General features: G+C 42.6%; 1 protein-coding gene across 1 annotated transcript in view; it reads left to right on the forward strand.

Moving 5' to 3' along the window:
• The window catches only part of LOC134949520 (complement factor B-like), a 111,303-nt gene that overhangs the window by 73,668 nt on the left and 12,383 nt on the right, over nucleotides 1–25,252 (forward strand). Inside the window, exons 12-16 of the mRNA XM_063938140.1 lie at nucleotides 8,805–8,922; nucleotides 10,423–10,570; nucleotides 13,968–14,047; nucleotides 16,404–16,507; nucleotides 21,630–21,762. Coding sequence (XP_063794210.1) covers nucleotides 8,805–8,922; nucleotides 10,423–10,570; nucleotides 13,968–14,047; nucleotides 16,404–16,507; nucleotides 21,630–21,762 — 583 coding nt within the window. The remainder of the gene's footprint in view (nucleotides 1–8,804; nucleotides 8,923–10,422; nucleotides 10,571–13,967; nucleotides 14,048–16,403; nucleotides 16,508–21,629; nucleotides 21,763–25,252) is intronic.

Raw genomic sequence — 25,252 nt, forward strand, 5'->3', positions numbered from 1 at the left:
AAGCTTTTATCACGATTAATGGATTAAACACCAAATCATTTCAGCTATTTAGGGGAACGAGACAGGGATGCCCCCTTTCCCCCTTGCTGTTCAATTTAGCTCTGGACCCACTCATACGCACGTTCGCAAATGATATGGCTTGGAAGGGTATCCAGGTGGGATCACACACCATAAGGGTCTCCGCATTTGCGGATGATCTACTACTGTATTTCAGTGAGCCTATAACATCCTTTCCCTCACTACTGACCACATTAGAGACCTTCAATTTAATATCAGGATTTTTAATTAATTTTGACAAGACGGAGGCTCTGGCGTTGGGAGATGATGCGAGCAAAGGTTGGAACGATAAATTCCCATTTAAATGGGCGCATAATTATATACAATATCTAGGTATACGGGTGTCAGCTAACCCCTCAGAAATGTATTCATTAAACTTCTCTCACTATATTAATAAGATGGTTGAGGACTTTGCGAGATGGCAACACCTGCCAATTTCTTATTTGGGTAGGTGTCATCTGTATAAAATGGTGTCTTTTCCTCGCTTACTCTACCCGATGCAGATGCTTCCGTTTTTATTATTGAAAAAAGATATTCATACAATAAATAAAGCCATTACAAAATTTATATGGGCGAATAAGCGTCCTCGTATAGCTTTATTTAAATTAAAACAACCACCCTCACTTGGAGGAGTCAATCTCCCATGTCCGGAGGACTACTCATTAGCGGCTAATTATAGATGTGCCTTAGATTGGATAGGTGGGGGAGACAATTTCGTTGATAAGGCACTAGAGCAGGCCTTACTGCCTAGTCATGATCTGCTACAAATATTACATTTCCCAAACCCCTCGTTACAACAGGATATTAAATTAATTCCATTGCTATATGCTCCTTACAAGGCGTGGCACCAAATTAGAAAACGTTCTAAACTCATTCTGGCACATTCCTTATTTCAACCCTTGTTAGGGAATCCAGCCTTTCAGGGAGGAGAGGCGGATGAGGTCGTTCACAGTTGGCACCTCGGGGGTCTTCGGTCCTTATTTCAATTTTTGAATGACGATTGTTCAACGATATTATCATTGTCCCAACTACAAGCTAGATACCCGACCTTAAATTTCCCATTTTTTGCATATTTCCAGATACGCAGCTTTGCCACACATGTTATTACTCATCTGCAGCCTATTGATCTTACTTTTACACTAGATGGTATCGTACGACGACGTTTGGACTCTCCCCATTCTACATCATTGATTTACTCCTATATCAGACGGAAGATTGACTACACCAAACTTACCACGGGCATAGCTAAATGGAAAGATGTCTTTACGGGAGTGGATATACACACTATTATTAAATGGTCTAATTTGCTTGACAAGCAATTGGTATCTTCCTCATATGCAGAGATGCATTTAAAAATTCTACATAGAGCCTATTACACCCCTCGTCTGCGATTCCTTACAGGGGCTGCAGACGACTCTCAATGCTTTAAATGCAGGGCCCCTGATGCCGATATTATACACTGCCTATGGTCTTGCCCAATTATACAATCATTCTGGGATCTAATACAAACATACATCAAAGTTAACCTGGGTATATCATTTACAATGTCAATGGCATGGGCATTTTGGAATTTCATAGAACCTCAAACCCCAGCTCTACCCAAGGGCAAAAGATTACTTCTGGCTCGCATCTCAGCAGCAGCGAAAAAAACAATATTGTCTCAGTGGATACAGAAAGATCATATTTCCGTGTCTCTTATGCTACCCCGGCTATCATTCCTATTCCAAATGGATTGGACAGAATGCTCTTTAGATGTTGAATCCCGGGCTACTAAATTTTTTTCGATATGGCTTCCCTATATAATAACATTACCTGTTAACACCAAAGAAAGCATTCGTAAAGTAGTAAGACTGTCTACTTGGTATAATATGGCAATTCTCACTGATGGGTTACCACCATTTTGAGCCTTTTCACATAGGTCTTTTTCCATTGGATATCTACTACGCCACTTCTAAATTCAGCCATATATGTGTGCAATTGATCTATATTGTAACATTGTACTTCAAGATAATTAGGTATATGGCAATTTGGTTTTTCCAATACTCCACAATTCAACATATCACTATAAGACTCGGATGATAGATTAGTCTGTTTATCTTTTATTCTATATGTTAATAACGTTGAATGTGTGTTGCCTCTTTTTGCTTCTTTTCAATAAACACAATTTAAAAAAAAAAAAAAAAAATGTGTCCGCGTGTTTACTCTAACGTCTACGTATTATATTGATAATTGATTATATCATTATTACTATATTTGTCTAGTTAGTGAATGAATCTCAAGAGGACATTTTGGGAATGTGAATAAGACAATTGGAAATAAAGTATTATCACTTATACAACACTCTGTTCTAATGGTTAGGTGTATATATTAATATTATCACGCGAAGGGAGACACCTTCTTCATTAGGAACTTATGACACCTTGAAGTAGTTCCACATCATATAGGTATAATCACGTGACAACCTATTCTAGTATTCGGATATTAGTATCGTATATCCTAGATTTCAGTGTTCGATATACATATTTTCTTTATACAGAAAAGAAAAAACACCCTCTATACTGGGGACTGATAATTCCTTAAGGCTATTCGGATTCAATTCCTGTACGCTAAAATGCAGACAATGGATTTCAGATGGTATGTTATTGAATGTTTGGCATACTGTTACCGTGAACTCTCATTAATTAATACAATTATGATGTTATGATACCAAGGTGTATGCTCTATTTTTATCCCTAGAGGGCAAACGCCTTCTTTATTTTGGGACTGGTAACACCTTAAGGCTATTCAAAGTTGGATCAAATATCCTGCAGTAGTCGTCATGATATCTTATCAAATAGATTATGGGAAACACGCTGTCATATCTTTGATCTGTTATAACGTTGAGGTGCATGCTTTATTTATATCCCTAGAAGGAAAGCACCTTCATTATAAGGGACTGGTAACACCTCCCCAATACTCTATATGTTCATAGTATTTTTGTCGTTACATGGGAAAACACCTCCACTGTTACGCGACACTGATAACTCTTAAATGATTATATATATTGAGCCGATAAATCGTATGCCACCACCCAGTATTTCACCAGGTTACCATAAAATAAATTTATTATGGTTTATACACATCACATGACTGTAGTATATTTTTATCTGGAATAATTAGAATGTTCAGATTAGAGCAAAAGGAAGGAATTATCTTAGTATCTAGCTTCACTATATCTTAAGTGTTTTCATATTTTTATTGCAAGATGTGATCTAAACTTTTTATTCCGGTTGCCATTATTAGCTTGTATCACAGGTGTCTCATAACATTTCTAAATTTGTCTTATATAAGTGCAATATTTCTTTTCCCACTATGTATAATCGCCTCTTGTAACGTATGTTATTACATACGCTCTATTAACTGATACAATGTTACTACTGGCCTCACTGAGACATTGACTAAAGACACATTTGGTTGGTCATCACCTGTCAGCTACTTAGCACTAGTGCTGTTTGAGAAAACATTATCCCTGCATTCAGTATAAATGTGTCCTGAATGCTTCTGTGTGCTTGTTACAAAGTATAGATTGAAACATTTGTTGCAACTGACATTGCTAACCAGTATCACTGAGGTTTGTACATCCCTAAGCTATTTCATGTCTAGAAGTGTCCTGAATGTTCATGTGTGTTTATTACACAGTATAAATTGGAACATTTGTTGTAATTAGCACTGTTAAATAATATCCCTATTGTCTTTCAGCACCCCTAGGTTCTTTCATGTGAAGATACAATGTGTGATTTCTCAACTCCACATGCTTAATTATATCACATAAAAGAGCCTGTTCTGGCTAGTGCAGTGCTGCCTATTGTCTTTCTGAATCATTTATCTCTGAAGTGAGTCGATAATTTGCTGCAGCTAATATTGGTCTCTGCTATTACACACTAATGCTGTTGAACAATATTGCCATTCTATTTATATCAAAACTAACTAGACATTTTTCTAACTATCAAATATAGACATTAGGACTCGCGGACACACGCTGCCCACACGCGTCTTCCGCCGTTACTCTGACAAAGCTGTCTAGTTAGTTTTGATATAAATAGAATGGCAATATTGTTCAACAGCATTAGTGTGTAATAGCAGAGACCAATATTAGCTGCAGCAAATTATCGACTCACTTCAGAGATAAATGATTCAGAAAGACAATAGGCAGCACTGCACTAGCCAGAACAGGCTCTTTTATGTGATATAATTAAGCATGTGGAGTTGAGAAATCACACATTGTATCTTCACATGAAAGAACCTAGGGGTGCTGAAAGACAATAGGGATATTATTTAACAGTGCTAATTACAACAAATGTTCCAATTTATACTGTGTAATAAACACACATGAACATTCAGGACACTTCTAGACATGAAATAGCTTAGGGATGTACAAACCTCAGTGATACTGGTTAGCAATGTCAGTTGCAACAAATGTTTCAATCTATACTTTGTAACAAGCACACAGAAGCATTCAGGACACATTTATACTGAATGCAGGGATAATGTTTTCTCAAACAGCACTAGTGCTAAGTAGCTGACAGGTGATGACCAACCAAATGTGTCTTTAGTCAATGTCTCAGTGAGGCCAGTAGTAACATTGTATCAGTTAATAGAGCGTATGTAATAACATACGTTACAAGAGGCGATTATACATAGTGGGAAAAGAAATATTGCACTTATATAAGACAAATTTAGAAATGTTATGAGACACCTGTGATACAAGCTAATAATGGCAACCGGAATAAAAAGTTTAGATCACATCTTGCAATAAAAATATGAAAACACTTAAGATATAGTGAAGCTAGATACTAAGATAATTCCTTCCTTTTGCTCTAATCTGAACATTCTAATTATTCCAGATAAAAATATACTACAGTCATGTGATGTGTATAAACCATAATAAATTTATTTTATGGTAACCTGGTGAAATACTGGGTGGTGACATACGATTTATCGGCTCAATATATATAATCATTTAAGAGTTATCAGTGTCGCGTAACAGTGGAGGTGTTTTCCCATGTAACGACAAAAATACTATGAACATATAGAGTATTGGGGAGGTGTTACCAGTCCCTTATAATGAAGGTGCTTTCCTTCTAGGGATATAAATAAAGCATGCACCTCAACGTTATAACAGATCAAAGATATGACAGCGTGTTTCCCATAATCTATTTGATAAGATATCATGACGACTACTGCAGGATATTTGATCCAACTTTGAATAGCCTTAAGGTGTTACCAGTCCCAAAATAAAGAAGGCGTTTGCCCTCTAGGGATAAAAATAGAGCATACACCTTGGTATCATAACATCATAATTGTATTAATTAATGAGAGTTCACGGTAACAGTATGCCAAACATTCAATAACATACCATCTGAAATCCATTGTCTGCATTTTAGCGTACAGGAATTGAATCCGAATAGCCTTAAGGAATTATCAGTCCCCAGTATAGAGGGTGTTTTTTCTTTTCTGTATAAAGAAAATATGTATATCGAACACTGAAATCTAGGATATACGATACTAATATCCGAATACTAGAATAGGTTGTCACGTGATTATACCTATATGATGTGGAACTACTTCAAGGTGTCATAAGTTCCTAATGAAGAAGGTGTCTCCCTTCGCGTGATAATATTAATATATACACCTAACCATTAGAACAGAGTGTTGTATAAGTGATAATACTTTATTTCCAATTGTCTTATTCACATTCCCAAAATGTCCTCTTGAGATTCATTCACTAACTAGACAAATATAGTAATAATGATATAATCAATTATCAATATAATACGTAGACATTAGAGTAAACACGCGGACACATTTTTTAATCTTTTGATCACCTTTATTATATTCTATTGCACTTGTATGTTTTGTCTATGTCATATTTTAACCTCTATGTTTCGCCTATACTCCTAGTTTGTGTGTAATCAATTTGCACGATTCTTAAATATATAATAAAAAAAGTTAAATTTTAAACAATATAAGTGGATGAGATAACCAGATCGGATCTTCTTCTTGTGCACCGATAATACAGCCCTTTTTCCTCTTCTTTCCTCATGTAGATAGTGTATTGTGCTGCTTCAGTCCAGCCAGTCACAGTGCTGGTGTCCTCTGCTGCCATATATCCAGTGTAGCTGTATAAAGTGGTAGTGTCCTGTCTCATCAGTCATTCCATTGACGAGGCAGTCACAGTGGTATACGCTGCTGCTATATGTCCACTGCTACAGTATTATAATAATTATAACAACAATCACAAGTCTCTTACAGTGTTGTTGTCTTGTGCTGCATCAGAAGTGGTAGTGTCCTGTCCATCAGTCATTCCATTGACGAGGCAGTCACAGTGGTATACACTGCTGCTTATGTCCACTGCTACAGTATTATAATAATAATAATAATAATAATAATAACAACCACAAGTCCCTTACAGTGTTGCTGTGTTGTGCTGCATCAGACCAGTGGTAGTTTCTTGGCCATCAGCCATCAGTCATTACTGTGCCGCATATTGTGTTATATAACTCCAAAAAAATAATGGAGAACAAAAATATTGAGGCTAAAATAGGGAAAGATTAAGAACCACTTCCTTAATGGATCTTTTTTAAATTGGACTGAAGTGCTAAGTGGTGTGCCGCAAGGCTCAGTATTAGGACCGCTATTGTTCAATCTTTTCATTAACGACCTAACAGAAGGTCTAGAGAGCATGGTGTCAATTTTTGCAGATGATACCAAATTGTGTAAAGTTATAAATGCGGAGGGGGATGCTGAGTCGCTTCAGAACGACTTAGTTAAATTAGAAGCTTGGGCAGCGAAATGGAGAATGCGCTTCAATACAGACAAGTGTAAGGTAATGCACTGTGGTAAAAAGAACAAAAATAACACCTACCTACTAAATGCAGTAAAATTAGGGGATTCTGTACTGGAAAAGGACTTAGGTGTCCTCATAGATAGCAAACTAAGCAGTAGTACCCAAAGTAGGACTGCAGCAAAGAAGGCTAATAAGATATTAGCATGCATAAAATGGGGAATTGATGCTAGGGACGAGAGTATTATACTCCCGTTATATAAATCACTTGTGAGGCCACACCTTGAATACTGTGTACAATTCTGGGCACCGTACTACAAAAAGGATATCCTGGAGCTTGAAAAGGTACAGAGGAGGGTGACTAAACTAATTAAGGGCATGGAGACGATGGAATACAAGGAAAGGCTTGCAAGACTAGGCATGTTTACACTGGAAAAGAGGAGATTAAGAGGGGACATGATCAACATTTACAAATATATAAGGGGACAATATACAGATCTGGCACAGTACCTGTTTTTGGTTAGATCAACACAGAGAACTTGTGGACACTCGCTCAGGTTAGAGGAGAGGAGACTCCGCACAATACGGCGTAAAGGCTTTTTTACGGTAAGGACGATACGTGTTTGGAATTTCCTGCCTGAGGGAGTTGTAATGGCCAACTCAGTCAACACCTTTAAGAATGGGTTAGATAAATTCCTAATGGATAAGGATATCCAGGGTTACGGGGCACAGTCACGCACTATGGTTATTATAAAAAAGAGGGGTAAAACGTAACGGCAGTCATAAACTTCAGTCAAAGTTTTATACAAAATACTCATACATAGGAGACCACAAATAGGTTGAACTCGATGGACAATTGTCTTTTTTCAACCTTAGATACTATGTTACTATGTTACTCCTAGTGCTGAAGCTGTTGCCACTAGCCATGACATAGACGATGAAATGCCATCAACGTCGTCTGCCAAGGCCGATGCCCAATGTGATAGCAGAGGGCATGTAAAATCCAAAAAGCCAAAGTTCAGTAAAAAGACCCAAAAAAAAAAGAAATTTAAATGGTATGAGGAGAAACGTAAACTTGCCAATATGCCATTTACGACACGGAGTGGCAAGGAACGGCTGAGGCCCTGGCCTATGTTCATGACTAGTGGTAAAGCTTTACATAATGATGGAAGCCCTCATAACTGAGGCCTTGACACTTATGTTGGTGTTAGACGTGAGCCCGGTATCCGCCATTAGTGCAGTGGAGTTTAGACAATTGATGGAGGTATTGTGTCCCCGGTACCAAATCCCATCTAGATTCCACTTCACTAGGCAGGCGATAGCGAGATTTTGCCATTTAATTCCAGTGATTTGGACGTATAATTACAGTGATTTTTGCCAATTAATTACAGTGATTTGGACGTATAATTATTAATTACAGTGATCTTGCCAATTAATTCCAGTGATTTGGACGTATAATTCCAGTGATTTGCACGTATAATTCCAGTGATTTGGATGTATAATTCCAGTGGGAATTGTTTGTGTCGCTTGTCTTAGTCATACAGTTACCTCATTGCACCTCTTCGACATCTGTGTATGAGGTACTGTTTGGGGCCTAGTTTTTGAAAAGTGCCATCCTGTCTGACACTGCCGTATGAGTCCAGGGGTACTGCTGTATTAGTCCTGGGGTACTGCCGTATAAGTCCACCAATTGCAGATTTTTTTTAAATTGTTATCGAGGTTGATAATACCGTAGGAGCAAGATTACCCCGAAATTCTGTGATTTTAGCTGTTTTTATGTTTTTTTCAAAAATCATCCAGATCCAAAACCAAAACCAAAACACGAAAGTGGAATTAGAACCAAATACAAAACACAAAACATGAAAACTGCCAGCCGCACATCTCTAATTTTAACTCATCATCTTGTAATTGTTTTTACTTGAAGCGTCCGGAGAGCCAGGAAAAATGTAAAGGATCCATTGTGAGCAAAAATTTCATCTTGACCGCTGCGCACTGCTTCTACATAGATGAAGAAATGCATTATATCACTGTGGACATTGGCGGTGAGTGATGCAATCAGTTTTCACCCACTTAGCTGACATCTAGTAGAGGGAAGTTACCCTACCCCAAAACTGGATTCTATTTCTATTTTCAATTTATTTTCTATTTCTATTTTCAATTTATTTTCTACTATATTGTGTAAATGGTATGCGCACAAGACAATCGGCACAGGAAACCTTGCTTTTACTTATTTGCGTTTGTTAAAGTGGACCTGTGAACCTTCTCTCTAACCACGGGGCACTGGGGCCCACAGGTGGGACAGTGTATGAACAGCAGGACTGTTCCGCTGATAGCAGGTCAGTTGGGATGTATGTCCGTGCTCACAGGCCAAACGTTTGATTGCTATTATCTACATAATTCTGTAAGGCTGGTCCGTCTTCTCAATACGCGTGTATTGGAAGCCTACGCCCCAGTGGTTCTCACTAAAATGAGATGCGACAGCCTTAGGAGGGGAGGACTTGCTGCCAGGGTAAGCATGCGGTGGGTAAAGCTACAGGAATAGGGGGTCTGAACTGAATTGCGAGGGAGGGGAGATGGGATGCAGATGTGATGGAGCGGGGAGTCATGATGTGGCCAAATGGAGCAGGGGAGGAAGGCAGCAAAGAGGGGGTGAGAAGGCCAGAGGAGGAAGTGGGGCTGAGCGTGGATGGAGATAGCTGACCCAATATATGCAGAGTCCATTATACTAGTGAGGAGTAATGTTCTTCTACTTTATATGGCAATTTCTCCACTGGATCACTTCTCCACACTTTTCACTGCTTTATGAATAGACCCCATAATGTTCTGCCAACTGATGACCCACAGGAACCGATGAGCATGACATCACTTCTGAGTGGGAAGTGTGTACACTTACTGATATTGGTAACACAGTCGCTGTGTTCATCATTCGGTTGCACCATTGGTCAACTGTGTGTCCCACATAAGGATTGTCCATGCTGGCTGGGATAGGGAGACGGGCCAGCTGCGGTCAGTCAGGATGATGGGCAGTACTAGCAGTATTGCTCATAACAGTCGCCCCTGTTAGTGACTGTAGTCGGAGGATTGAAAGGGAAGTTTCCCTGATCCCCATGACCTCGGGCTGCAGGAAGATTGTCTGAACCCCGGCCGGCAGGAGAGGGCTGAAGAGAGGTTGCCGTGGAAACCGACAGGCCAGCAGGAGAGGGCTCAGCCCAGCAGCTGCTGGAAGATTAGCTTCCAGCAGCTGCCAGCAGGCTCCTCTGAGACGTTTGGATAATTATCAGGGAAAATGCAGCCTGGCGTGTTCGCATCTGATGTGACCAAGCCAGGCAAGTGGTTACAGACCAGAAAGAGGTGATGGAGTTACACTACACAATACTTTCCCAGAGTTGTCAACTTGTGACCAAGGAGTAACTTATACACCAGGGCTGCCAAGGAGTGCTTCAAAGAAATGAAGTAAGGTAGACATAATTTGTATGTTAGGCTGTTTCCTGTGCCAAAAAAAATGATATACTAATGCCGTGTCTCACCGTAACTTACTGCAGGTGGCCAGGGGCAGAAAGTAAAAACTCTCTACCACCATCCGAAGTACAACCCTGCAGGCAAATCAGACAAAAATGTTAAGAAATCTTTTGATTACGATTTGGCTCTTCTGGAACTAGAGAAACCAATTCAGTTTTCCCAAAAGAGCAGGTAAGATATATACTGTTCACCCAACTTATTAACATATTGTGTAATATTAAATATACAGCATGAGTATATTTCCATTTGAATTAATTCGACAGCTACCGTAGCTCTTTACCCATATTTCAGATTTTATGAATGAATCATTTCACACTCCTATAGTCATAGCGTATATATCCACACGGAGATTGGCAACAGCATTATGTTTGGGGGAGGGGCCCTGATTTGTAGGTGTGGCCAGGGTCTGCATCTTCAGGCGCAGAGGAGATCCATCGTACATTCTGAGTAAGATTTAACTTGCTTAGATGGGCAATGAATCAGGCCCATATACTAAATCCAAAACAAGAATACACAAATATTAACAAAATTATTTGATATCACATATAATGGGGGTGATTCCGAGTTGTTCGCTCGTTAGCTGCTTTTAGCAGCATTGCACACGCTAGGCCGCCGCCCTCTGGGAGTGTATCTTAGCTTAGAAGAATAGCGAACGAAAGATTAGCAGAATTGCGAATAGAAAATTCTTAGCAGTTTCTGAGTAGCTCGAGACATACTCACAAATAGCGATCAGTTCAGTCAGTTTTGTTCCTGGTTTGACGTCACACACACACCCAGCGTTCGGCCAGCCACTCCCCCGTTTCTCCAGACACTCCCGCGTTTTTCCCTGACACGCCTGCGTTTTTCCGCACACTCCCAGAAAACGGCCCGTTTCCGCCCAGAAACACCCACTTCCTGTCAATCACACTCCGATCACTTCAACGATGAAAAATCTTCGTTCGGGCGTGAGTAAATCTACTAAGTTTTGTGTTAAAATACTAACCGCATGCGCACTGCGAACCATGCGCATGCGCATATTTGCCTTAATCGCTCCGTTGCGAAAATCGGCAACAAGCGAACAACTCGGAATGACCCCCAATATAAATAATAACTCTCAGGAGTGGAGAATAAAATAAAACATGAGTTCAGCAATAAAATGATTGCATAAAATAACAGCATAAAATATATCAGATTGTCCCCAATGAGGGCCACTTATGTCACTGGAAGAGATGGTAATAAATCACATAATATATGACTGTATAGTGACATAAGTCCTCTCCGAGGAGGATTGGGATATAGGATATACAGAGTCAGTTCTTCAGGCCGCGTTCAGCACGGATTGCTACTAAAAGTGAGATTTTTTTTGCAATCTCAATTGCAAAGAATTACACGGGTAGGTGCCGCCTGGACATGGAAAATGACGCCCACTGCAGTTCTGCGGTGCATCGCTATCCGTACGCAAAATCGGGAACATCAAAGGGGTAAATTCAATCTGCGCCAAGCCGGAGCATCCAAAAATCTGTAGTATGTTTGCAGTCAGGTTGTTTCACCAAACTTCAGAGCATATTAATCTGCTCTATAATGTCTTGGAGAAACTGAATTGAGGATGGAGCATAGCCAGTTTGTCAGTGATCACCAGAGGGCAGTACAGACTCACAATTTTATGATGTAGGCCGGGAAATGCCATATCTTTCTGTAGATTATGGGAATACTCAGTCTGGCAGAGAAGTAGGACTTCAATACTTGAAAAGGATGTGGACTGTCATGTCAATGTTCAGTATGTCGACATTCAGAGTGTTGACATGGGGCCTAATTCAGGGCCTAATTGAGACCTGATCTCTCCTCTGCGAATTTGCAGAGGTCTGCGATCAGATAGCCGCCCCCCATAGAGAGTGAAAACCCGCCCTGTGCAAGTGTGCGAATGCATGCGTACGCCATACGAAAACTTTCCAGACAGCGAACATCTGCAAATCCGATCGCAACTCACTCACAATCTAATGATTTTTCCAGTCTGTGTGTAGCCCAGCACTTACTCCTACAGTGCGATAGAAACAGGCTGATCGGGCCGGAGCTAACGTCACACATCCTCCCTGAAAATGCTTGGGAACGCCTGCGTTTTTCCTGACACTCCCAGAAAATGGCCAGTTACCATCCACAAACGCATCCTGTCAATCAACTTGCCCATCATGCGAAATCGCACAACAGCTATTAGATCTGAATTAGGCCTATAGTCACAAAATTCACGATGCCAGCATTTGAGGTGTCTGTAACATCGGAATATATGATATTTTTTTGTAACACTTGGCTCTGCGAGTGGGCCTTCCTATCACCTTTAACCTGTCTGGCCATTCTCCTCTGACCTCTCTGCTTGTTTTTGTTCTGCGCATAGCCAGATTAAATACTTATATCTGCCATAATGTGCAAAAAAGGGGCTCTACCTGCCGTACTGTGTAAAAAGGGGAACCCTGCTGCCATAATGTGTAAAAAGGGGGACTCTGCTGCCGTAATGTGTAAAAAAAACAGGGACTCTGCTGCCGTAATGTGTAAAAATGGGGACTCTGCTGCCGTAATGTGTAAAAAGGGGGACTCTGCCTGCCGTAATTTGTAAAAGGGGGCTCTACCTGCCTAATGTGTAAAAAGGGGGCTCTACCTGCCTAATGTGTAAAATGGGGGACTCTGCTGCTGTAATGTGTAGAAAGCGGGACTCTGATGCCGTAATATGCAAAAGAGGAACTCTGCCTGCCTAATGTGTAAAAAGGGGGCTCTACCTGCCTAATGTGTAAAAAGGGGGACTCTGCTGCCGTAATGTGTAAAAAGAAGGACTCTACCTGCCGTAATGTGTAAAAGGGAACGCTGCCTGCTGTAATGTGTAAAATGGGGCTCTACCTGACGTAATGTGTAAAAGGGAGCTCTACCTGCTGTAATGTGTAAAATGGGGCTCTACTTGACGTAATGTGTGACGGGCTCTACCTGGTGTAATGTGTGTAAGTGGCGCTACTGTGCGGCGTAATTTGAATAATGGAGACTACTGTGCAGCGTAATATGAATAGCTATTATTTTGTGGACACGCCCCTTCCCCATGAAGCCACGCCTCTATATTTTTGCCTACAGCATGCACTGGCGGGGGGGGGGGGGGGGTGCCGATGCTGTATCTTGCACACAGCTCTAAAATGTCTAGTTATGGCACTGGCTCTCACTACCTGCCAAGGCCCCATTACCACGCAGTTACGCCTGTCAGATACAAGTGGAGATGTAACTGCATTCCATATGAATCAGAAACGCACACAGTAGTGTATGCTCAGCAGCAAGGCCTACGCAGTGCAAGAACATTCAAGATTTTTCAACAAAACTGACTAAGGTTCAAATCTGTATTAGCTCCTTTATTCTATAGGTTGTGCTATTGCTTTTCTTACTATGCTCCATGTACCATTTGCAACATTGTATCGCCATCACCTTTCCAGAAGTCGGTTTTATTTAAGGGATAATTCTGCGCAGCTAGAAAACTGAAGGAATATGCTAATTCTGCCTGTGACATTATTCTAATAGCAAAGTAACATTCAATATGACTCAAGTGACTTTCTTTCTGCAGACCCGTCTGTCTCCCATGTACAAATAGTACGTCCTGGGCATTAAAGCAACGAGGGAAATCTGTGACTTGCAGCGACCATAGTGAGTGTGGGGGAGTGGACATCTTTGTACATGTTTTAGAATTAAACATAAATAATCATACGAAGACATAAAAGTATATAATAAAACAATATGCATACTGTATTTTCACATAAAATGTATCTTATGCAAACTATAGCAACTGCTTGTTGCTATGGGCTACACTACATGTTCTATGTACTATTTCATTGAAAGCCTTATTATCTTTTCTAGATGTAGTGGACTAAGAGAAGAAATTGCCTGATTAGTGTCATGGTTTTGAGGGTCAGAATCAAGTCAGGAACTGTGGGCTGGACTGACGAGGCGGGTAGGAAATGAGGTGTACATATCACAGACTTACTCATGGATTAGGGGGTAGCCTCTAAGAGTAATCATGACCCTAGGTCTTCAAAAAGAGGTCAACGACTACTGGAAGGCCCCCAGTTGGCACCTGGAACCATTTGAGGGGAACGACCTCAACCTCAGGACCGTGGATCTGGAACCCGTACTTGAGAACGCAGGAGTGTGGATAATACAGATATTCAACAACCCAACTGGAATCCACTAAGAAACAGTACAACCTACTGTAATTACCAGAGCTTGGTGCCTGAAGCCTACACCATCAAAGAGGGAAGTAGATCCAGTACCCAGTCTTCAACACTCAGAGTTGTCCACTCCACTGGAGACGCAGCACAAACCCCAACACTCAGTGAGAGGTACCACAGAACAACATCTATCGTCGATGATCATATCAACGGTCCGATGAGTAGAGAGTCATAGAGCCAGGCTTGGAACAGTGATTCTGAGAAGAATAGAGGACTAATGTGGAACTCACTGAGCAGCAATACAGACTGAAGTACCAATACTGGAACAGTCCAATTGAACCCGCAATGAGTGGGTGAGTTTTAATCAGAAGACTTTCTTGAAGTCACAAATGATAGTAGACTGAAGACTTGGCACTTGGATGCACTGTAACAGTCAATAATAATAAATGGATATTTCAGACTACTGCAGGGGTAACACAGTCTGGAACCGGACAGGAACCAGAGTGCAGGTAACAGGCAAAACCAGACTAGGACCAAAATAGAGATAGGCTGAACTTGACTGGAACCGGAATGATAGACACAGGTTGGAATACAGTATGAAGATGGGAGCGGACTGCAGTTAGCAAGCTGAACAAGACTAGAACTGGAATGCAGGTGGTAAGTGACTTAAACCAGACTGGATCTGGAGGAGTACAGCAGGATTAAACTGGATTGGAACTGGAGGAACACAGCTAGCTTTAACCAGACTGGAATCAGAGGGGTTAGCAGGGTGAAACCAGACTTGAACTGGAGGAGTACAGCAGCACTGAATACAGGCTGGAGATATGCAGACTGGACACAGGTGATAGCACTCTGCTGTAGAGTGAATTGGACAGTGTCAGATGTAGCAGAGGACCAGCAGTTTGCACAGTCCATGAACCAGGAGTGCAGGCTCAGTCAGCAGTTCAGAGTCAGAAAGTACATACTGTAGAGTGAGCACAGAGAGGAGCTATGTTCCACGTTGGTTGAACAGTGTGCTAGTGACAGGTGGAGCTTTAAATAGGGCATCCTTGCAGTGGATAGGAAATAGCAGTCATGTGAGTACAGCAGGCAGGCAGTGACTGGATGACAACAATCAGCTGATCAAATCCATCATGGCTGCGCCCATGCACTTTAGGGAAGTGCTGACATTGCGCCCTGGAACAGAATAGCCCACCTAATAGAAGCCTTACCTGACAGGATATCAGCAACTTAGGGGTCTATTTAGTAAGCTTTGGATAGAGATAAAGTGGCCAGAGATAAAGTACCAGCCAACCAGCTTCTAACTGCCATGTCACAGGCTGGGTTTGAAAAATGAGTTAGGAGGTGTTAGGCTGTTACTTTATCTCCGTCCGCTTTATCTCCTCCTGAGGCTTAGTAAATAGACCCTTAAGTCCCTGATTTGTGACCATTAGCTGCTTTTGTGTACATGATACTGTATGTGTGCAGTTTATTTCACATTTCCGGACCTACTGCCTACTCCATTTTGTAGGCAACATTTAAGGAATAGTGATATCAATGAGTCCATGACATCACCCAGGCAATTTATGGTATGAAATGGTAACGGTAAATGGCAACCAAGCAAATGTCTTTTTATTTTTTAAACTGTGCTGTAAAAATTATACTTTGTATTGTCTTGGGTACCTCACTTCTCTTGCTCACATTTCCATGAATATCCAGTTGTGTCTCTTGTTGGTAGTTTCACTCTATCTAACTAGGGACATTACATATATTGTGAAACTGACTTCATTTTACATATATATATATATATATATATATATATATATAAATGTTTGCTATTTTTTTCTGCTTTTTAGGAAACATTTTACTTTTAGAAGAACTGGTCAAAGCAATGTTTATTGCTGAGGAAAAACCTAGAAACCTGGAACAGAAGAACGTTCTCATAAAGCAAGGGCGTAAGGTACCAAAACTTCTTGAAGGATATGTAGAACTCAAGAAGGTTAGGTTTAGGCTGCGGGGGAGGGTTAGGCTGTGTGGAGGGGGTGGGGGTGGGTTTAGGCACTCCTGGGGAGGGTTAGGGTTAGGTTGCGGGGAGGGGAGGGTTAGGTTGCAAGGAGGATGAAGTTAGGTTTAGGTACCACCGGGGAGGGTTAAGGTTAGGCTGCGGGGAGGAGGGGTAGTAGTGGGGGGGGTGGTTAGGGTTAGGCTGCGGAAAGGGGGGTTTAGGTTTAGGCACCCCCGGGCAGGGTTAGGGTTAGGTTGCGGGGAAGTGAGAGTTAGTGTTAGGTTGCGAGGAGGATGGGGTTAGGTTTAGGCACCACCAGGGGGGGGTTAGGGGTGTTGGGGGTTAGGGTAAATTTGGATTCTCTGCATCGGTATGCCGGTGTTGGTCTTATGACTGCCGGCATACCAACCATTGGCAATTCGTATCACCCCCCTGTGTGCCTGTGTGCCCGTACTGTACTGCACTAGCATATTAAGCGTATAGCTTTATTAGAGCAAGGGGCACAAGTGTGAGATACACGCAGCTTTACACATGGATGTAAGATGCATCACTAAGCGGTACAAATGCTCATGTGTGTAACTCCAAATGAAGCCCATAATCACACTGTCCTAAAGTAAGACAGTATATAAATATATGTATATGTGTGTGCAAATATATATATATATATAGCTTTGCTAATTTCTTGAAACAAACCTGCTCCTAAAAGTAAATTTCAGCCATTAATCAGAGTAGGTTATATATTTCTGTCTCCTGTATACCTGAATGTAGTTACACATCAAGATGGATAGACACACTGAAGGAATAACAAGTACCGACTTTGCTTTAGAACAGATAGAAAAACTGTTCTTTTGGGTAGTATGTAGTTAAGTCCCAATGGAGTCCCCGGGACACCTCCTGGATGATAACCCCAAAAGGTTGACATAGTTAATAGGTCAACATGGAAAAGTCCTACACAGCAAAGGTCGACATTAGTTTTTTTTTGGGGGGGTTTTGGTGTTGGTTTCTCCATAACATGATCGGGAAGCCCAATTAGTGCTCTGCATCCCCTTGCTCAAGGAGCCTCCCTCCGCTACCGCTGCGCTCGCCACAGGTTACTATAGCCCATTCGTAGTCCACGTGGATGGTAAAGAATGAAAAAGTTGAAAATCAAATTTTTTCCCCCAAAAAACTCATGTTGACCTTTTCCTGTGTTGACCATTACCTTGTTGACATTTTAACAAGATCGACCTTTTGCCCATGTTGACCTAACACATGTCGACCAATAGAGGTCGACCTATTGACTGTTGACCTACCATCTGGATAACCTTCTGGACCAGCCACCAGCCTCCACCGTATTATCCACCTGTGCCGCAGATCATCACCAGCACCGTTATCCGACGTGTTTCGACCCACCCTGGGGTCTTTTTCTAGGCAAGAATGATGAATGCTGACCTCTCTCAGCTCCACCGATAAATACCCAGGTTGGCCAATCAGAGCGCCCCCGTGACTCCTATCTATACACGATACATAACGAAACATAATTACTCATCTAATAAGCCTATTGAGTCCATGCATAAAGAACAAGTGACAATGTCCCATTACTAGAATGTCTAGGTAACCTTCTAGTAACATATGTAGTCTGTGCATCTCTTACTTCCAGACCGGCATTGCTTCCCCGTCACATCTGGTTTCTTTGTGATGCAGATCTTGTTGTTATGCGATGGAATGGATACAGTATGTCTTAGTTTTTGAAGATTGCATTGCAAGCTTTAAACTGGTGTAGTATGTTTCTTCTCGTGTATGACAAGTTCCAGTCATTTACTTTTCCCTTCACTCCTTACCTCCCTTCACCCCATACATGAGCCACATCTATAGAAACCCTGGGAGGTAATCTTACTGGCCCGTGGACTTACTGGAAGGTCACTCCTTACTAGGCTAGTCTCCAAGTTGGGTGCTTTCTGTGGAAGCAGGTGGGTTTATCTGGCAGTTCCTTTCCTATTATAGGATCTTTCTGGAGAATGGACCAATGTTTGTGTAAGGTATTTTCTATCAATTTATGTTGCATGTTGTAACGACAGCAGATTCAGACTTACTTGGCTCATGTCGCTTATCGTTACCTGTGGGGAAATTTTGCAATAGTGCATTCCTATCTATCTTATCTACCTCCTCTATTGCTTTATCTACCAGAACAGAATCATAACCACATGATAAGAAATTGCTTTCCATACCTTTCACTTGTTCTCCATATGTATCACTGTTTATGCCAGAGGTTCCCAAATGTGGTCCTCAAGGCACGCCAACAGTCCAGGTTTTAGGTATATCCATGGTTCAGCACAGATGGTTAAATCAAATTGACTATGGTGCTAATTAAGTCACCTGTGGCCAAGCATGGATACATTTAAAACCAGGACCGTTGGTGTGCCTTGAGTACCGTGTTTGGGAACCTCTGGCTTATGCAATTACTTTTCAGCCTTTTTAATTGACCACTCCATATGGTCTGGAGCCAATTTGCCTGATGACCTCTGTTTGCCTCAATATACTGTAGGATTTAATATCGATAGGTTTGGGGTAACTTTTTGTACAGTTTTTCTCCCTCCTGATAAGTGGTAACATCTAAAAAATCTATTAACAATTCACTAGTAGTAGAAGTCAATATTCAGATAAGTATTATTTTAGAACTCACTATTGCAGAACTAACTGCCAAGTAAACCCATCTGCATCTACAGAAAAGCGCCCAGTGTGGGGACTAGCCTAGTGAGAAGTGCCACAGATTTGTCCTCATACATTTAGCCTCAATATGCCATGTAGTGCAAGGTGCCTGGCATGAGTGAGCCGCCAGGTCCCATGCAGCCCTGCTAGCCTCGGGTGACTGTGCTTGTATATCTGTGTGCGACCGATTCTGTATATGAAATATAGTGGAATTAGGCTTGGAAAAAAGCCACAGCCGCTGCATTGTATCACTTCATAAACAGAATCAGAGACTCATATGACACAGATACTCATAACTCATAATATGACACAAAAATGCAAGTGTCATATTAAATGAATCAGTACAATCTCCTGGTGCATCTTGGTTGTAACGCATATTTTGGAAAAAAAAACCAAAAAGACGCCTGGCGCTAGCAATGTCTCACGGGACCTGGCGTGCCAAGAGGGGCTGTTTGGCACGACTGCAACAATGACATATAGGACACAAGTGCACTTCCACTGACAGTGCCTTCTGGAATAAGCTATGGAAGGGTCCAAGTGGCCTTCAGTTTTAGACAAGTGAAAATCATCTGGGCATCCGTCAGTAAGGAAAAAGCAGTGGAGCGCGTCCGATCAAGTTTTGCAAAGAGCCCTCAGAAATACACTTATTGAGCAGGTGAAGAACTATAGACAATATCATGCTTATATCCACTATTCTAAGGCTACAAACCTTAGCAGACATAAAAATAAATGATAGTTTGTTAATCATAAAACACACATAGGCTGCGCAGCAAGGCAGTGAAGGGGCAGTTAGACAGCCTTCCGTCACTAAGGTCAATCCAGGCCGGTTCTGGTAAGCAGATGTTGGGGACCACATCTGGTTGCTCTACAAAATCATGAGGTGGGCCCAAGTCTGTGTTCAACTCCAATGGTACACAAGAATACTGGGAATCTGCAGAGCTTCACGGGCAGCGGTACAAACACCACTGCTTTCCCTGCCCCCCAACTAAGGAGAAAGGAGAATGATTCCAATCACGCTAGTTAGGTGGCTAGGACAGTTCAGATCTGAGGCATTCATTTATTAGAAAATGTTAGGCCTCAGTCTAAAGGGCCCCATACACTACAACGATATGTCTGAGGCTGAAGTTGGAAGCGATTTCCCTTGAACTCCCCCGGTACTTTCCCGGGAGTGATTCCATATGATTTTGTACTGTTGTGCTAATTTTGCGCAGATATATCTGATGGGCTGGATTAAAGGGCTAGGGGGGGTTGGGAGTGTCCTGGAGAATGGTAGTCAAACTTCCTGTGATACATCGCATGTGATATTTATATCGCATGAACAATAAGAACACCATTTTCTATCCGACTCCATGCAATTCCGATAATCAATCGTGCAGCACTAACGATCTAGGGGATCCGATCCAACACTCATGGAACTGCGCATCGGATCAGATCGGATCGAAAACACATACGATTTGACACTTTTCATACGATATATCAGGCGAAAGTTGAAATTGTGCAAAATCTTTGTAGCTTATGGAACCCTTAACAGTCCTGCTAGGTTCACAGATTTGGCCCAAGCATGGGTCGTCAGGTGGGAGTGGGAGCTCAAGTTGAAGAGAGGGGACTTGGAGTTTTTAAAGATGAATTTTGGCTTTTCATGGACCTCAGATGAAGCTGCCACTGGTGACTGCTAAGCCACACACCCCTGAAACTTATGTATCAACAACACAGCATTTATATGCATCACATAAATGTCTGACGCCTGTTTTTGCCATAATTACATCTCCCCCACCCAGTACTCTATTATTTCTTATACAGTATATATGTATCTCCCGGTATCCAGTCTCTAGGTCGACAAGACTTAGGACAACAGTGACTAGCTTGACCACTATTGGTCGACAGAACTATGTTGAAAGGGTGTCTAGGTCGACAGGGTCTCTAGGTCGACCTAGAAACCCTGTTGACATAGTTACTGTTGACCAATCGACAGGTCAGAAGGTCAACATGAGTTTTTTCACATTTTTTTCTTTTTTTCAACTTTTTCATATGTTACGATCCATGTGGACTAAGCTTGGGAACGGTAACCTGTGCTGAGCACAGTGGTAGCGGACCGAGGAACCTTGCCCGAAGCATGGCGAGCAAAACGAGACATGCAAGGGGATGCATTGCACTAATTGGGGTTCCCCCTCACTGTACGGCGAAAAACGAAACCAAAAAGATTTAAAAAAACTCGTGTAGACCTTTTGACCTGTCGACGAAAACCATGTCGACCTAGAATCCCTGTCGACCTAGATACTGTCAATCAATAGTGGTCAACCTAGACACTGTCAACCTAAGTGTGGTAGACCTTCAGTACCACACCCGTATCTCCCTTCCGGCATCTGATATCTCTTTTCCTCCTCCACAGAGGGACGCCTGCCTTGCAGATGCAAAAAAAGTAAAAGAGTTTGAGAATGTGACTGATATTACTGATGCTGTGACCGACAATTTCTTATGCACAGGGGGGATAGAACCAGAGGTTGATCCTCAAACATGCAAAGGTAATTAATGGGAATTATTTCTAATTTCCGTGTGTGTTGTATACTGTACCTTTCAACTCCATTGTGGATTTCAATGCATTCTCTGTTTTGCACCTGTACCTTTTCCTGCCCAACGCATGCCTACCTGTTAGGCGCCGGGGTCCGCTCGTCGGTGCGGCCCGGCGCCTAGCAACCAGGGACGCCGTGCGCGTACAGCCGCCGGCTCCCTGGCAACGCTAGACGCCGGGCGCACGGAGCCGCTCTGACCTTAGCAACGGGGACGCCACGTTCAGCCGCGTTCCCCGTTGCTGGGTCTGTCCTGATTACCTCATGGTGTGCTGGCCGTGCAGCATGCAAGCTGCACGGCATTTCAGTTGATTACCCTGTCTGGATTTTGATTGGAGGGTTCCTGAATAAAGGCACCCTCAGGACTCCTTACAGACGCCGGTGATAGCTTCCTGTTTGCCTGTGTCTGCTACAGAGAGTTTCCAGTCCTGCTCAATCCGGTTGTTCCTGTCCTCAGAGATCCTGTACTCGGAAGTTTGTCATCTGTTCCTGGAGTCTGACCGAGCACCTTTAACATCTTGTGGTGTTCGTGAGTCGCGGCTCAGCCGTGTGTTGCGGCTTGTCCGCTTACTGTTTATTATTTTGTTTACTTGTGTTCTGGAGCTTTTGCGGAGGATTCCGCTCCCACAGATCCACTCTGGTATCCAGCGGTGCTGGATAGGAGTAACGGATCAGGGGATCTTTGGTTGTCCTTTTCCCTGGCGGCTAGTCCGCACATACCTTTGGTTTAAGTTAGTTAGCTTGTAACCCCTGGCCTGGTTGCTTAGTCAGAGGGCCCCTTGTTATCACCCTGTCTCGGACTTCCCCTTGTCTCCCTTTAAGACCTGCGGGGGCATCGGGGTTGGGCAGACATAATCCGCCCTTCGAACGCGGCTGCCATGGGCTCAAGCAACCATAGTCTCGCAGGGGATTTCTGATAACACGGGCGAGACAACGGAGTTAGGGTGCCAGGGGTTACTAGGCTCTCCTGCTCCCACAACCAGCTTATTTTCCCTGTACTCAGACCTCTGCCATAAGATCTCCTCCGGTCTGGCGTACAGGAATCATAACATTATCACCGGCCAGACAAAAGAAAAAAAAATTTTAACAGGAGTTAATTTTTTCACTTATTCAGTTGGGAGATTTTGTCGGCCTCATGAATCCCGCCGGTATTGGGCCAAATCCTGGCCAGCTTCTAGTTAGTCAGATTCAAGAACTTACTCAGATGGTTCAGGATCTGTCCCTCCGGGTGAGGTCACAGGAAGATCTGTTACGGACTTCCCCGAGGGTCATCCCTGAACCAAAAATGCATCTGCCTGACCGTTTTTCTGGGGATAGAAAACAGTTTTTTAATTTTAAAGAGTCTTGTAAACTTTATTTTCGTTTAAGACCAGTCTCCTCAGGTACGGAGGCTCAGCGGGTTGGAATTATTATTTCTCTGCTTCAGGGGGATCCTCAGACCTGGGCTTTTGGTTTAAAGACAGACGATCCGGCCTTATCGTCTGTAGACGCCTTTTTAAAATCTTTAGGGCTATTGTATGACGACCCTGATAGAGAGGCGTCCGCTGAGAGTCAGTTGCGTGCTCTTAGACAGGGTAGGAATCCCGCAGAGAATTATTGTACGGAGTTTCGCCGTTGGTCGAACGACTGTGGATGGAATGACCCAGCTCTGCGCAGTCAGTTTCGCCTCGGCTTATCTGAATCTATAAAAGACAGTTTCCTTCAGTATCCCGCTCCTGAGACTCTCGATAAACTCATGGAGCTCTCTATTAAGATAGATCGTCGGCTCAGAGAGCGGAGGGCTGAAAAAGGGGCATCTGTCGGGTCTACTCCTTGTGTGCTTTCCATTCCTGTAGACATGGAGGAGCCTATGCAGATAGGTCTCTCCAAACTGTCTCCTGAAGAAAGAACCAGGAGGCAAAATTCTGGTCTTTGTTTATACTGTGGAGGTAAGGGACATTTTGCCCGTAGTTGTCCGAACAAATCGGGAAACTTCCTGACCAAGTGAATTGTGAGGGGGTTCACTTTGGTCTGCAGCTCATCTCCTGAAATAACTCACTGTTAGTTGCTGCTAAAGTTTCCTTTGGCAGCCTCTGTTCCTCGGTCTCTGCTTTTGTGGACAGTGGAGCTGCAGGGAACTTTATGGATTTAACATGGGCCAAGGCCTTAGGTATTCCTCAGTTAACCTTGGGTAGGTGTGTCACCATGCATGGTTTAGATGGGAGTCCCTTGTCCAATGGGGTTATTTCTCTAGGTACACCTCCTGTTTTACTCTCGGTGGGAGCCCTGCATTCTGAAAAGATTGAGTTTTTCCTTACTCATTGTCCAGCAGTTCCTGTGGTTCTGGGTCACCCTTGGCTGGCCTTTCATAATCCCATCATTGATTGGCAGTCGGGGGAGATCTTACAATGGGGTACCATCTGTAATAAAGAATGTATTACGCTTCCTATCCGAGTAGCTGCCGCCGTTCCTGCACCCATTCCTGAGGAATATCAGGATTTTGTTGACGTGTTTTCCAAGGGCAATGCGGATATTCTGCCTCCCCATAGGCCTTACGATTGTGCCATTGAGCTAATTCCTGGTGCCACGTTGCCTAAAGGAAGGTTATATGCATTGTCTGGTCCTGAAACTGTGGCCATGAATGAGTATGTGAAAGAAAGCCTTGGGAAAGGTTTTATCAGGCCATCTAAATCCCCTTTAAGTGCAGGTTTCTTCTTCGTAGAGAAGAAGGATGGTTCACTCAGACCCTGCATTGACTTTAGAGCTTTGAATAAAATCTCAGTAAAGAATACTTACCCTCTGCCGCTGATCTCTGTCCTCTTTGATCAGCTACGTTCGGCTGTGATTTTTTCTAAGATTGACCTTAGAGGAGCATATAACCTCATCAGAATCAAGTCAGGGGATGAGTGGAAAACGGCATTCAGTACTCAATCAGGCCACTATGAGTATCTGGTTATGCCATTCGGCCTGTCAAACGCTCCGGCAGTTTTCCAGGATCTCATTAATGATGTGCTCCGTGAATTTCTAGGAAGATTCGTTGTAGTCTACTTAGACGATATTTTTATATATTCTGACTCTGTAGAACAACATGTTACCCAGGTGCGTCAGGTGCTAAAGAAATTACGTGAAAATCACCTATATGCCAAACTGGAGAAGTGTGAATTTCATGTCACGGAGGTATCCTTTTTAGGGTACATTATTTCCCCTCGGGGATTCCGTATGGAACCAAAGAAGCTCCAAGCCATCCTTAGTTGGGCGCAACCCACCAACTTAAAAGCAATTCAGCGCTTTTTAGGGTTTGCGAACTACTATAGAAGATTTATTCATTCTTTCTCTGACCTAGTTGCTCCCATTGTGGCACTTACTAAGAAGGGAGCAGATCCTACCAATTGGTCATGTGAAGCTGAGTTATCTTTTCAGGCCTTGAAACAAGCCTTTGTCTCAGCCCCTGTCCTTAGACATCCCA

This window comes from Pseudophryne corroboree, chromosome 8 (assembly GCF_028390025.1).
Source record: "Pseudophryne corroboree isolate aPseCor3 chromosome 8, aPseCor3.hap2, whole genome shotgun sequence".
Classification (NCBI taxonomy): domain Eukaryota; kingdom Metazoa; phylum Chordata; class Amphibia; order Anura; family Myobatrachidae; genus Pseudophryne; species Pseudophryne corroboree.